This window comes from Meriones unguiculatus, chromosome 4 (assembly GCF_030254825.1).
Source record: "Meriones unguiculatus strain TT.TT164.6M chromosome 4, Bangor_MerUng_6.1, whole genome shotgun sequence".
Taxonomy (NCBI): Eukaryota; Metazoa; Chordata; class Mammalia; order Rodentia; family Muridae; genus Meriones; species Meriones unguiculatus.
Window position 1 is genome coordinate 80069176 of NC_083352.1, and position 15249 is coordinate 80084424.

The 15249-nt window shown below is 40.4% G+C and overlaps 1 protein-coding gene across 7 annotated transcripts in view; it reads left to right on the forward strand.

The window, feature by feature from the left end:
- Auts2 (activator of transcription and developmental regulator AUTS2) overlaps positions 1-15249 on the forward strand; it is a 1094751-nt gene that overhangs the window by 468270 nt on the left and 611232 nt on the right. For all 7 annotated transcript variants that reach the window (XM_060382248.1, XM_060382252.1, XM_060382249.1 and 4 more), the window contains one exon: positions 10777-10878. In XM_060382248.1, coding sequence (XP_060238231.1) covers positions 10777-10878 — 102 coding nt within the window. The remainder of the gene's footprint in view (positions 1-10776; positions 10879-15249) is intronic.

Sequence of the window (15249 nt, forward strand, 5' to 3'; positions counted from 1 at the left end):
CTCTTCTTTCTCTGTCCAGGTTCCTCCACCTGTCAGTTGAGAAGTACTCATTAATGCATACATGTTGTGATGCACAGAATTGCACAACATTCTCACATTTGTTTTATTTGGTAGTCACATCTCTTCATGTTTTAGTTGCATGAAGCCTGTGTGATATTTTGGGTGACAATGAGAATCTGTTATCTGCATTACTTCAGGAAGCAGGCCCTTTCACTTCCAGCCTTGTCACCCGTGTTGAGAGGGGAACACTGTTACATTCCGCATTATCTTTGTCAGCTTCATATAGCCTACCATGTAGGAGGACCCAGCCCACAGTGGGCAGTACTACCCCTGCATAGGTCATCCTAGGCTAAATAAGAAACCAAGCTAAGCCAGTAAACTGATTTCCCCCATGTGTTTCTGCTTTCAAGTTCCTTCTTGAATTCCAGCCCTGATTTCCCTCAATGATGGACTGTGGCCTCTAAGAAGAAATAACCCCTACTTCCCCTGAGTTTCTTTTGGTCAGGGTGTTTTATCAAAATAACAGAAAAGAAAGTAATTCAGTGCTCTTGCCCTCAAAATGAAAAGCTCAACTAAAGTCACCATGATTTTAGTTAATGGCCACATGAATGGATCTACAGTGGGAAGGAGTATGCCTGCTATGTGTGATCCCAATTACTTTTTCTGAGGGGCCTAGAGTTAATATTTGTCATTCTTTTCTCTGAGTATAGTAGGACTATTAATAACTTTCTTATGAATTCGTGCAGATCAGCTAAAATCATAACAAGGGTTGGAAATTCTGCCTTTGTGAATATTTTCCTTCCCACTAAAGTGCTATGTGTATTGGGCAAGATAGTGGTAGCTGGGAAATTGATGGGTCTCCATGTGTGATGGTTAGTGTTAATTATCAGCTTGACAAAATCTTGAATTACCTGGGAGATAGGCTCCTGCCCCCTGCCTAAGGGGATTATCTTCATTATATCAGTTGGTATGTGATCCATCTTGATTGTGGGCAGCACCATTCCTTGATTAGGGGGTCTTGGACTATACATAACATGCAGAAAGCAAGCTGAGCATTGGCATGATCAGTTTCTGGATTGTGGATGCTATATGATCAGTTCCTTCAAGTTCCTACTATCTTTACTTCCCCACCATGATGGATTAGACACTTGAACTGTGAGTCAGAATAAAACTTTTCCCCTTTGTATTGCTTTTGTCAAAATAATTCATTACTTTGTAATTCATTACAGTACTGTCTGGGTAGGGAGATAGTAAAACTGAGATATTATATAAATTTCCTATATTTCCCTTTCCTGTAAGTTAAAATTACATGAGCTTTATCTCTTCATCCTATTAAAACTGGGATTTTAATAGGATTTAATTCTTAACTTTGCATCTCCTGAAACAGTAAGATATCACTGTGTGTGGCAGTGAACTCATTAAACCCTGGGCCTATGGTGCTGGTCCCTCAGATTCCAGACTAGTAAGAGCTACAGAAGCCAGTGTAGGGTCTGAGGACCATCCTGGCTTACAGTTGCAAAGACCCCTTTTACCTGTAGAGTTAATTCAGTTAATGTTAGTGTTCTTGTTCTTGAGAACACATCCCGGCCCTGAGGAGTATATGTACCAGAAGTCATGTATACTGTATCTACAATATGACAGGGGAAAAAAGCTTCCATTGTCTCCATATGGCTTTAATTTTTTTCTCAATTAGTCCACATTTTACTTCTATAACCGATTGAGTTACTTTTGTAAGCACTGCTATTAATATTGAGCAATTACTTTTGGGGTGACAGAGTCTTATGTTGGTCAAGCTGGCCTTGGACTTGACAGGTTGACAAAGATAGTCTGTAACTTCTGATCCTTCTGCCTATGGTTAGCAAATACTGGAATTACAAGAATATGCAACCATGACTAGTTTGGTATATGCAGTACTGAGTTTGGCACATGGGGCTTCCTGTTTGCTAGGCAAGACTCTAATCATGAAGACTCTAATCCCCAGCCCCGTAAACAGAATTGTTGTTCTTTTTCATGGTGCAGAGAATTGAATATAGAGACTCACATATGCTAAGGAAGAGCTCATTGAGCTCATTGATCTATATCTCTTCTGTGTAGTACATTTTTTTTTAAGGTTTCTACCATTGTAAGACATTTTAAGAAAAATTCAACTGGTTTGGCTTATAACAAAACAAGAAATTTTTTCTTTAAAAAAAAACCTGTTCGTAAAATAAATAGGACTCTTAAATGCTTCACATCATCTAAATTATTAGAGTGGCAATCTTGTCACTAAGCACATATAATACTTAAGAGAACCATTAACTTCTCTTAGTGGTTTTTGACCTTTTGCAGAACAAGTACTTTTAAAAGTCTTAAATGCCAGAATGATGATTTCTTAAACTAACAGTAATTAAATACTACTTTTCCTTTTATTTTTACTATACCTGACTCTTTGAAATAACTTAAATTACACATGATCAGTTTCCAGAAGAAAATCCATCATTGTACATTCTGAAGGATAAAGAATTGGACTAAGGTAACTAGTGTACATCACTCTTTATTTACCTGCCAGTTGGCTTATTGACACACCTCAGAAAAATAGCCTTTTATCACCTGGACTCTTCAGTCCAGATATTATCAACTAGGCAGCAGGGTCATCTCTCTAAGCCCGTCCCTACAAGGGCAAAGAAAATGCACCAAGGTACACATATGCCTGAAGCCAAATTAGAAAATCAGGTAATATGGATTGACCTGAAATGCACACTGTGTGGTGAAGCTTCCTCAGAAATCGGGCAGAAGTACAGGATAGAAAGGCAGTGGTTAGCTCTTCTGCACTGTTACAAACCAAGGACAGGGCTGGGACTCAGTGTTATGGGTGCTGAGTTTCATCCATAGCACCTCATAACCAGGGTGTGGTGGTGCAGGCCTACAATTTCAGCATTCACAAGAGAAAGTCAGGAGGATAAGGAGTTCAAGGTTAAACTTGGGTACACAGCAAGTTGACACCAGCCTGGCCTACATGAAACTTGTCTTAAAACAAGACAAAAACAAACAAGGAGCATAAAATTCTAAATTAAAACATGGTTCTTAGTGTCCTGAGTAATATTCAGCAGCATAGGGGTAGAGAAAGATTTTATTTGTCATTACATCAGCTTGATTTTACTTTTAGTAGATTAGACAGAGTGCTAGAGCCCTTTGCTCTGAGCTGTAGCCAATGCCTTTGGCATACTGTTGAGGAACTTGACAGAAGCAATCTTAAGACAATATAGTGACAAAAGCTTCATTGATGTAGGTCAAACAGGGAGAGAGAGGTGACATACCTTTCAGGTAAGAAAAAAAAGAGAGAAGTACAGTTACCTACGCTTGTTTTGTTTTTATTGTCTTGTCCTCTGTGATGGGAAGAATGACACCAGGCTGTTTGTTCCCTGAAGAGAAGGATTGCCTCAGTCTCACCGGGATGCTATAACAAATGCACAGTCCATATCTTAGAAGGAATTTATATTTTCATGTTCTGGAGGATGGTAGTCCAAGTTTGAAGCTAAAGATACTTTTCAGTTGTAAACAGCTTGCCTAGCCTTTGCAAAAGCTCTATCCCTTGGATTAAAAAAATAAAAACATGCACACACACACACACACACACACACACACACACACACAGAAAACCAAAAGAAAAGGGAAAATGCTAGAGGGTTTTTTTTGTTTTGTTTTTTGTTTTTTTTTTTTCCCATTTGGTTGTCTTATGGGTCTCTGTGCTTGTCTTGTAGGTGACTGCCTTCTCCCTTTGTCCTCATGTGGCCTTCTCTTCTGTGTTTGGGGATCCCAGCATCTCTCTCAGTGCTACTTTGATTTTATCTTATTGGGACACTGGTTAGAATAGATTATTATGTGCTTGTGGTAGCCCATTTTCTTTTATTATAAAAGATTTCCACACGCTAGAGCAATAATCATCAGTGGATGAGACTAGAGACATGGTTCTGCAGGATGGGAGGTGTCAGGGCACAGGGCTAATATTGTGTGAGGGCCCTAGGGTCTTAACATGTGGAAGTGAATGAGAGCAAACCAGGTAGAGAAGGTTAGAGGGGTTGAACTTGTAGCACACCCTCTGCAACAGCAACTCTGTCAATCAGGATGTGGTGAAATTATTCCATCCATGAAGAGCCCTCATTACTTTACCACCTGTGTTAGTCACGTTCCCATTGCTGTGCTAAAATACCATGACAAAAAGGCAGCTTGAGGAGAAAAGGGTCTAGTTTGGATTATAGTTCCAGAGAAATACAAAGTCCATAATAATAGAGAAGGCACAGCTACAGGAACAGGAAGCAGGAAAAGAGAGAAGGAAGTGGGGAGATGCAGTGAACACTCAGAGGCAGACTGCAGTGATATGCTTCCTCCATCATGGCTTTACCTTCTAATGGTTCCATTATCTCCTCAAATAGTACAGCCAAATGGTGACCAAGTGTTCATTTAAGAGAAATTATGGGTGACATTTGTCACTCAAACCATAAAAGTATTTTTCTGATGATTGAATTCCCAAGTGAAGTTTGGAGGACACACTGATACCCTGTAGCACCAACCCAGTGGCCTTCTTTGAACTTAAAAAAAAAAAGATTTATTTATTATTTATACAGTATTCTACCTGCATATGTGCATGCAGGGCAGAAGAGGGCACCAGATCTCATTATAGATGGTTATGGGCCACCGTGTAGTTGCTAGAAATTGAACTAAGGACCTTTGGAAGAACCACCAGTGCTCATAACCTCTAAGCCATCTCTCCAGCCCACCTTCTTTAAACTTTATTACTCCAATTAGTACAGTCCCCCTCTAAAATACTGAGGGTTGGGTCTTTAATTATATATTTGGGGGTAATACAAGTCTATAACAAAGTCTTAAAAATTCTAGAACCTACATTTTTACCTCCACGTACTAAAATGTCTTCATTATTAAAAAAAGAAAAAATGACCACAGAACTTGCAACACGAATTGTTCTCTGTCTCCACAGAGGTAATACAGCTTCCCATCAAACAGCCCTTCATTGATGGTGAGTTAAATACAGTATAACTTTAAAAAATAGCTGTGGACAGAGGAGGAACCTTCACTGTCATGAGATTTTTATTTTTGATCTCATTTGAACTTAGTCCAAAAGTATGGCAAGTTGGAAAGAAACTTGGTGTCAATGTTCATATCATAAAATTCTTGGTAGTTGTCAACCCAAATATTTTATATCATAACAAATTCTATATACTCTTGATTTTTCGAATAAAAGTGACATGGGGTTGGAGAGATGCCGCAGGCATTAAGAGCACTTGCTGCTCTTCCAGAGGACTGAATTTCAGTACCCAGCATCCACGTTAGGTGGTTCCCAACTGCTTGTAGCTCCAACTCTGGAGGATCTGATGCCCTCATCTGGCTTCCATGGGTTCCCCCAGTGAAATGTACAGACATGCAGTTAGACATACACACATACACATGATAGTAGAAGAGATCTTTAAAATGGGGATAGACAATGAGTTGATGTGTTTTCTACACACATGATTATACTAGATTTTAAAAGCTGTTCATACTATGTAGGCATTGTGCCACATATCTTTAATCCCAGCCCTTGTGATGTTTTTGGCAGGAGGATCAGTAGTTCAGGCTCATCCTTGGTTTCATAGTGAGTTTGAAACACACACACACACACACACACACACACACACACACACACCAAAAAAAAAAAAAAGATTGAAATAGAAATGATAGTGAAACCTAGTGGCGTAACCTCAATAGTTAAGTCCGAAATATTATCATTTTATCTGTCTGTCTGTCCTCCATCTATAGATCCTGCTCTCCTTACTTCCTGATATGTTTGAGAAGTGCATCCCACACCACACACCAAGGGATTCCATCCATAACTGGTAAAAATATACATCTAAAAGGCTGTGCTTCTTCGCTGAACACACACACATACACACTTCCTTAATATGAGAATTTAGCCAGTTATAACTATCTGCAAGATTAGAAATATTCCCTTCTTTGCTGAGATTTAGTACAGAATAAGCTCGCTCCATGGCAGCTGACTGAGGTATCTCAACTGTCTTTTCAGCTCTGTTCTTCCCTCTTTGTTCATCTTGAATTCACGTGTGCAAGGAAAGTGTCTGAAAAGAAGGGCACCTGCCACTGAACCTTCTAAAACTGTCTGCTTAACTGATTAGAACTTCAGTGATGTGGAGAAGTTGCCATCTTGCAAATCCAGAGCCAAATCATCTTGGGCCATCTGTAGCCTTTTTAATAGCTATTTGCTGCTCCCCTCTACATCTGGGTCCTCTCTAACATAGCAAGCATTAGGCAAATCCTTTGGAATGTACAAACATATCTCTAGTTTCTGTCAATCAAGATGAAGGACCCATTCAGATGGCATCTTAGGCCAGTAGTCATGATTTCTGTGCTTTGTTCTAACCCATCTGAAGCTTCTACCACTGTATTTGAAAAATGCTTTCCATTATGACCTTTATTTTGTTAAAATAAAACCTTCATCAAACTGTTACCATGTTGGAATGTGGAATTTGGGGAAGCCTAAGTCCGTTTCACAGTATATGGTCAGCCACAATTGGCTCTAGAATGAGCTATGTCTCATCCTCTTCGGGGTGAGAGCTGTGTCTCTGCATCATACTTATTATGGGAGTTGTGTGCTTTCTGTACTGTGCTTCTACGATCCCTGGTGTGTGATGGAACTTCTGCTCTACCTGCTGGTAGATGTCAGAATTGGTAGGATAGCTCTGATTGCCCAATTTCTTCTTGTTTATTCTCAAGACCATACAATGAGATTGATCTTGGGTCATTTTCCTCTCATTGTATTAACCTTCTAGCCTTTCCATACTCTGAAGTCCATTGAACAGCTTTGAATGTTGAATCATCTATATATTGGTCAAGTAGAAGCAGTTTTGTAAATTTCAGTTTCTGATAGAATGGCAGTGGCGAAATCATTGGCCTTAAGTGTATGTAGGCACATCACCAAAACAGTATCTAGAGTTGTAGTGTCCTCTCCCCCCCCCCCCTTTTTCCACTGAACTAGAACCTGCCGATTTGGCAAGACTGGCTAGCCAGCAAATCGTAGTGATCCTACTGCATCTGTGTTCACAGCCCTGGAATTAGAAGGGTATATCTCCATGCTTGGCTTTCTACTTAGGATCTTAGGATCCAAACTTAGGTCCTCATGCTTGTGTAGCAAGCATTTTATCAAATGAGCCATCATGCCAGCCCCTTCTCATTCTCTCCTTTTTATTCATTCTATGACAGTTGTTGCCTGTATTCTTGTATGCCTGCATTACCCCTGCATTACCCCCAAATACATAATTAAAGACCTTCCCTCAGTTAACCTAGTCTAGAAACTCCATCACAGGCCTGCCCAGAAGCTTGTCTCCTAGGTAGTTCTAAATCCCATCAAGTTGACAATGAAGATTAACCATTCCAGCCATTAATAACAGTTGACATGCTCCTGAGATCACAGTACCAGAATACAGAGAACATGTTTTCCACAATGAAATCTAATGAAAAGAAAACTTGGCGTCTTATGTTTTATAAAAGATAACTCCGCTGATAGAATTAACACCACCCATACTAGATTCTCATTCCCTCATTTTGTTTAGTTTGGTCTAATTCAGTTGTCTCCAGTGAAATTAGAGAATGGGTTACAGAAATTTTTATGTAAACACAGTCATAAAATGTAAAGCTGGCATTGCAGATTTCTCACTGCCCGTGTTACAGCAAAAGCTTTCTTACGCTGGCCACCGTGGATGTTGGGACAAATCAATGCAAGCAGATTGATTTTTCTCAGGTCTTTAAATGTTTAAGCTCACACCTGGCCTTTGTGGTGTCTCCTGCTTGTAAGTAATAGCTGGGAATTCCAGGCAAAGGATTACAACTTCTCAGCTACTTATGCTACCCCAAGATGATCCGTTGGTTGTGGCTGAAAATACCAGCTTGAAATATATTCGTGGGATTAGGAATGAGCACATCTTCCCTGAGATCTTGTGGTTTAGCTTTAGTGCTTAGGGTAGTCAGTCTGTGTCTTTGAAATATTGAGCTGGCTGACAGCTTAAAATCCTAAGTTTCCTTTAAACTTGAGCCGGGCTTTGGAAGAAAAAGGGGTAGCATGGGGTGTGGATTTTATGTTCAGTTCTCCAAACAGAATTCACTTAAGTGTGTTTGCCGTCAGGGCCTTGAGAATGCAAGCAAGCCGATTCCTTGCCTTCCTCCTTGGGTTCTTCCCTCAGCCCAAATCAACATTTAGTCAGATAATTGACATCTGAGCCTCTGAAGACTGTTGTGAGTCTCATTATAAAATAATTTCCCATTCATGAAAGAAGCATGGTAAAGGGACTAGTTGCAGTGTCTAGGTTTTGTTAAGCTGGTTGTATATTAGGAATATTCCATGATACTCTTTTTTTTTTTAATTTTAAATTACAGTTGTTTATTTGTGAGCATGTGTGGGTGCACATGGTGGTTAGAGGACAGCTTGAAGGAATAGTTTCTTTCCTTCTACCATGTGGATTCAAGGAACTAAATCCTTGCAAGATAAGCCATCACCCCACATATGCTAAAATAGAAAGGAAATGGTAATACACTGCAGAATTGTGACTTGTGTGTTCTATGTGAACCTCTACCTGGGCACTGAGTAGTCAACCAGTTAGCAAACAGCAATAGAATCACGAGTTTGGGTTCAAGATTTTGGCCTAACTCTGAGCTCATTCTTCCTGTTTGCTCATTCCTCATTCCTGTTTTCCTCATCCTATTATGAAAGAGTCAGTTAAATAATACGTCCTGTCTTATCTTGTTTTTGAGACAGGGCCTCATGTGTTTCAGGTTGCCCTTGAGCTCACTGTGTAGCAAGGATGACCTTGAACTACCATTAGCCCTGCCTCCCCTTCCCAGCACTGGGATTACAGGTATGTGTGTTACCTGGCAGGGTTTCTGAAATACAGAGGATCAAACCCAGGGTTTTGTGCAATTATCCTATGAGTGAACTATATTGCCAGTTAAGAATAAGATGCTGCTTTTGAATCAGAGCATATGTTCACTTACAGGGTGATGGTCAGTATGACTGTTGCAATAGTACTCCCTTTTTGCACTTGGAAAGATTAAGGTGGGTGAGAGGGCTCAGCTGGGAAAGGCAGTTTTCCACCAAGCCTGCAGACCTGTGTTTCATTCCTGGGACCCACATGGTTGATGGAGAGAACTGCCTCCCTCAAATTATCCTCTGCCCTCTATAAATACATTGAGACATGTGTGCCTTCTCCATAGTGTGCACATACAGGAAAAAATAAATGTAATGAGTTTTTTAATGTATCATAGTTAATAGGGCCAGAGATGAAGCCCGTTTGATAAGAGCTCACATTTAAAGGTGTACACCCTTCCTACTGAGCTACACCCCAGCCCCCAAATCCTTGATTTACAAAGATTGAGAGGCGAACATTTGAAAGGATGCTATTCTGACCTATAACACACCATGCAGCTTGCATCTGAATTAGGTTCAAATTAGTAAATTTCACATTAGTGTGGGATAAAACTCAGTCCATAAAGGGCCCAGGAGGATAGAAAGTGAAATTAGCACTATTTTCTGAGCTCTATTAGAGAAGTCTTTCTGGGAAACATAGTTTAGAAGAAAGTAATAAAAAATGGCTTTATTGAGATGTTGCAAGTAAGAATGCTCCATTTGGGCGTTAGGGGATATTGCCTCTGTGGGTGAGATGGACTCAGGTGAGGGCTGAAGGATGGCCAGTCTGTCATGCCACAAGACTAGGAGTATGGCTTAGCTGGGAGAGTGTCTGCTCAGTACGCACAGGGCCCTGCACTCCATCCCCAGTGCTGGATAACACCAGGTAATAATGATGATGTTTGTAATCCAGCTAGTCGGGGATGGATAGAGGAAGTCACCCTTAGATACAGAAGCAGTTCCAGGTCATTTAGCCATATGAGACCCTGTGTAAAAGACTTATACACACACGTACACACACACACACACACACACCACTTGCTTCTCAGTACTCGGGTTAGGCACCTCACAGCAACCACCTGTAACTTCAGAAGATTCAGTGCCCTCTTCTGGCCTCCATAGCACTGCACTCATATGTGAGTATACATATACACACACATGCATACACATGCACACACACATACACAGACATACAAGCACTCACATGCATACACATGCACACACATATGCACATACATTTACACTTCACATAAATACACACACATGCATACATATGCTCATACATGCGTACAAACACACTCACATACATGCATTCACACATGGACAGTCATACATATATTCTCACACATATACACACATGCATACATACAGATGCATACAAACACATACATACATACACTCATACATAGACATGCATACACACACGCTTATATACACACTCACACAAATACACACATACACTCAAATGCACACTCAGACATATATACACATACACATACCCAAACAGACATATACACTCACACACACACATCATACATACACACATTCACACACGGACATAGACACAAATATACACACTCATACACGCATACATACATACACTCACACATAATTACCCACACTCACTTGCATACAGACTTATATACAAATGCACACACGCATATACACACATACACAGGACAACTTTTTTTTAAGTTTCAACTAAATAGAATGTTGAGGATCAGAACTTTAAATTGTCATCCTCAGGGCTCACAGATCACGATCCAAGAAATGTATGTGCAAGGATACCTCTGACTTTCTTCTGTTTTGCTTTTCTCTTTCACCTTCAGCTCAAACCAGGACAGAACAGCTGCAGGGACAGTGACAGCGAAAGTGCCAGCGGAGAATCCAAGGCCTTCCACCGGAGTAGCTCTCGAGAGAGGCTCAGTGACGTAAGTTTAAAATGTACCTGACAACTCCTAGACCACCGTGCCACACTCTTGGTGCATGGCGCACGCCTTCCCTTGAGATGGCTCACTTGCACAGAGCTGATAGACATGCTTTCTCGGTGTATGTGTTGTGTCTTTCCGTTATTTTGTCATTCCAAAATGTAGGTTGACCTACATTGTAGTTGAACAAATTATGGGGCTTCAGCGATGGCTAAGTGGGTAAAAGTGCTTGCTGTAAAAGCCTGAAAACGGAGTTCAGATTCCCAGAACCCAAGGAGAGGCCAGGATCGGCCCAGGATCCTACAGTAATCTCAGGCCTAAGAGGTAGAGACAGGAAATCCTGCAACAAGCTGGTACAGTAACCAAACCACAACAGCCAGTCCAGAGGTCAGTGAGGAGCTTTGCCTTGGTGAGTAGAGATTATGATCTGGAAAGATGCCTTAGTGGTTCAGAGCACTGACTGCTTTTCCAGAGGACATGGGTTTAACTCCCAGCACCCATGTGGCGCTCACAGCCATCTGGAATTACATTTCCAGGGAATTCTAGATTTTGTGAGCTATCCATGCAGGTGAATCACTCATATACATAAAATAGAAATGAATAAATGAATAAATGAGGAAGACAGCCAGTGTCAGCTTTGGCTTCCATACCACTTGCACAAGTACTGCCAACAACTTCAAACACACACAGAAACACTCACATACATGCACACAGATACGTGAACCCACAACATAAACATGAGGAAAAGCATAATGGAGGTAGGAATATTTTTCCCCTAGGACATGACAGGTCAGTGAAATTGCTCAGTAGCAAGGGCACTTGCTGGTAAGGGTGAAGAAATAAGTTTGGTTCTCAGAATTGCCAAGGTGAAAGAAGAAGAACTAAGTCTTGAAATTTGTTCTCCGACCTCTACCTGTACATACTGTGTCAAGCTCACTCACCTGGACTGTATTTATATTAAATAAATAATACCAAAGAACTGGTAATAATTTATCAGAACAGCAGTCAGGCCCTACTGTACCTGCAAGATGACATCAAGTGGCTATGCCAAGACATTTAGTAATTTACTCCTTGGAATCTGGTACCAGTACATCTCTGTTTCTTGTTTTCTTCTGTTAGGATGAGATGTCTGCCCAGTCAGGTACTTGGCAAGAGAGGGAATTATTAATAAATTTCCTAATAGATTTCTAATTGGAAGACCTTGAAAAAAAAAAAAGACTCTGGATGTGCCTATTCTCCTCTAGACCTGCCTCCATGCACCTGCAGGCCAGAGGTTTCCTCACCACACACTGCCCCATGTTACCAAGGAAACTGAGGTCCCATTTTGGGCTCATAGTCTCCTTAATAAAAGAAGTTAGGCAGGGAATCAAAAGGCATCTCAAGGACAGTTTTATTAGTCTTTAAGAGAAAAACAACACAGCAGACAGGATGTAAATCTCTGCAGCTGTTGTAACCAGACTTAGGGGTCAAGGCCTGTGCCCTAACAACCCTGGTTCAGTCACCTCTCCTCAGTTAAGCCAATTAAAAAGAGTCAGATTAATAATAAAAATTGTAATAAGGAGATTTATTCAATCTGAGGACACTGAGAAGAGGGACAAAAGGATACAGCAACACCTCCAAATGCTTGACCATGAGGTTTAGGTAAGAAGGCAAGAAATATGGATAATTAAGCAGTCTAGCCAGGTGTAGTCTTCTATTTGCCAAGTCTTTGCTGCAGGTCTTTTCCTGCAAGGTCACTTGTCAATCCCTCTTTAGGCAAGCAAGTTCCTCCTTTAGCTACCCTGCGGGCTTTATAAAAGGCTTTCCTAATCCCAGAAGGAAGTTCCTGGGGCAATTCTAATCTCTTGGGATCCTTTCTTTCAATAGTCTGATGGCCAAAGAGGGGAGCACAAGTGTCTCATTAGGATAGATTGATTCCTGCCAGACGGGCCTTTACACTGCCAGGTGAAGGCAAAAGAAGGACAGACAGAAAGCCATTCTGCTTATAAGCAGTCACATGGATAAAGAGGCAAGGGGCTTCAGAAAAACAGTGAAAAGGCCCAGCATGCCAAGAAAAGTATGCTTAGCCTTTGGCCAGTACCCAAAAGAGGGACAAAGAAAAGTAAAACAAAAGGCCATGCTTTTTGAGTCCTAACTCAGTAGGCAAGCTGAGGCTCCACCAAGGAGGCTTCTAAGAAGGGAAAGTAGATTATCTCATTAATAGAATAATAACCGTGCCCATCCCCCACCCCTTCTTCTGGGTAGCTTGGATACCCAGGGCTAGAGATTGAATTTAGAACAAAGCCCAGATTCCTTTACCTTTCTAAATGGTAATTTAAAATCTTAGGAATGACAAAGCTGATGGTTGTGTTTCAAAGGAAAGTAGGTTCCAAAGCTTCTGTAACCTGAGGCTACTGTAGTACTTATCCCTGTTTCTGAAATCCTTCTACCCAGCTACAAACCCTGCTGCAACTCCTGGATCTGTTTTATGTCTGTACCAGCACATGCTGCTTTAGGCTTTGCCTCCTTTCCTCACTTGTCGCATCAGCAGCATTACTGACCCATCTTTGCCTTTGTGAGTTACACTTGGAAGCTGTCCTGAAAAAAATCGTTTCAGTGGAGTTTTCAATTCTCAAACATTACAAAGCTGGAGAGGTATGCTGAATGTTACCTATGTGGAAACAGTCTTTTACCAACTCAAGTTCTCCTCTGTTCACTTTGAAGCAACAGGTAGTATGTTGCAGAGAAAATACCACAGATTTTTTTTTCATCAAGGAAACCGAGAAATCATACTTTGAGCATTAAATGTTATAAGCAGGTACTTAAAATGTTTGTTACATTTTATGTGTGAAAGGACCCATGTGTGTATAGGTTGCACATGACATGGCCTGTGTGCAGAGTTGTGAGAGTTGGTTCTGCCCTTCAACCTTGTGGGTCCCAGGAATAGTATTCAGATCCTCAGGGGTGTGGCAGCAGTCGTTTTTAACCACCAGCCTGCCTATCTATCTATCTTCCATCTGTCTGTCTATCTATCCATCCATCCTTATATCTATCTATATGATTGTTTAAGTTAAGTTTCTGTACTCCGAACTATTTTTACTAAAACATATCCACTAAAACAAAAGACTGCAGATAACTGCACCATCCCAAATGACAATACTCTATTACTCAGACCATCCTATATAATGGTACATTACCCTCACTCATTCCATAGGATAATACTGCATTATCCTTCTCCATTCCATATGATACTACATTACATCACATCATTCCATCTGATGATACTGCATTATCCTGACTCATTTCACAGGATAATACTTTATTATCCTGGCTTTCTTAGTCACTCTTCTTTTGCTGGGGCACAAAACAAAACAAAACACCAGGACCAAGGCAACACTAACAACAACAGCAACAACAAAAAAGCATTTAATTAGGGGCTTGCTTACAGTTTTAGAGGCTAAGTTATCAAGGTGTCAGGCAGGCATGGTGCTGGAGGAGTAGCTGAGAGCTATGTCCTGATCCATAAGCAGAGCGACAGAGACAGAGTGACAGACGACAGATGCTGAGCCTGCTGTGGCCTTTTGAAACCTCAAATCTCATTTCTAGTGATACACCTCCTTTAATAAGTTCATACCTTCTAATCCTTTCAAAGAATTTCACTTCTTAGCAACTAAGAATTCAAATATATGATTCTATAGGGGCCGCTCTTATTTAAACCTCCACAGGACCCATTCCATCAGATAATACTACATTGTTCTGACCTGTACCATATGGTGATACTGCATTACTCTGACTGATTTTGTATGATAATATATTACTCCATCCCATTTCATAAAATTAACTACATCACTTTGACATATTTTACATAAATATATTGCTTTACCCTGACATTTGATATGACTATATGATAATGTTACATTTTCCTGTATCAACCAAAGTAGACAGCACCAAAACACAACTTTCTTTCTTACACTTCCAAGAAAAATTTGTTGTTTGGTATATGGAACTTTGAATTCTTAGAAGAATTTAGAGGATTAAGCAAAGCTATTATTTAAACAGTATTTTCTAATGTGTTATTAAATGAAGAATACTGTTTTTGTAATTCTGTATATAAGAATGCTAGTTTGGTTTTTTTTTTGATAGGTTTCATTAGTTTTTTGATAGAATTATATAATCATAAAATGTTAAGTACTGCACTGACCTAAATTCCAAATAGTTAATGCTTACTTAGCTCTTTTAAGATATTATGTGATTTGTTTGTTTTTGTTTTTGTGTCTTGTAATTCCAGGCTGGCATAAAACTTGCCTGTAATGCCAAGGATGACCTTGAACTACTGATCCTCCTGCCTCAGCCCTCAGTGCTGGGATTCTAGGCAGGCAGTTTTTCCCACAGCCA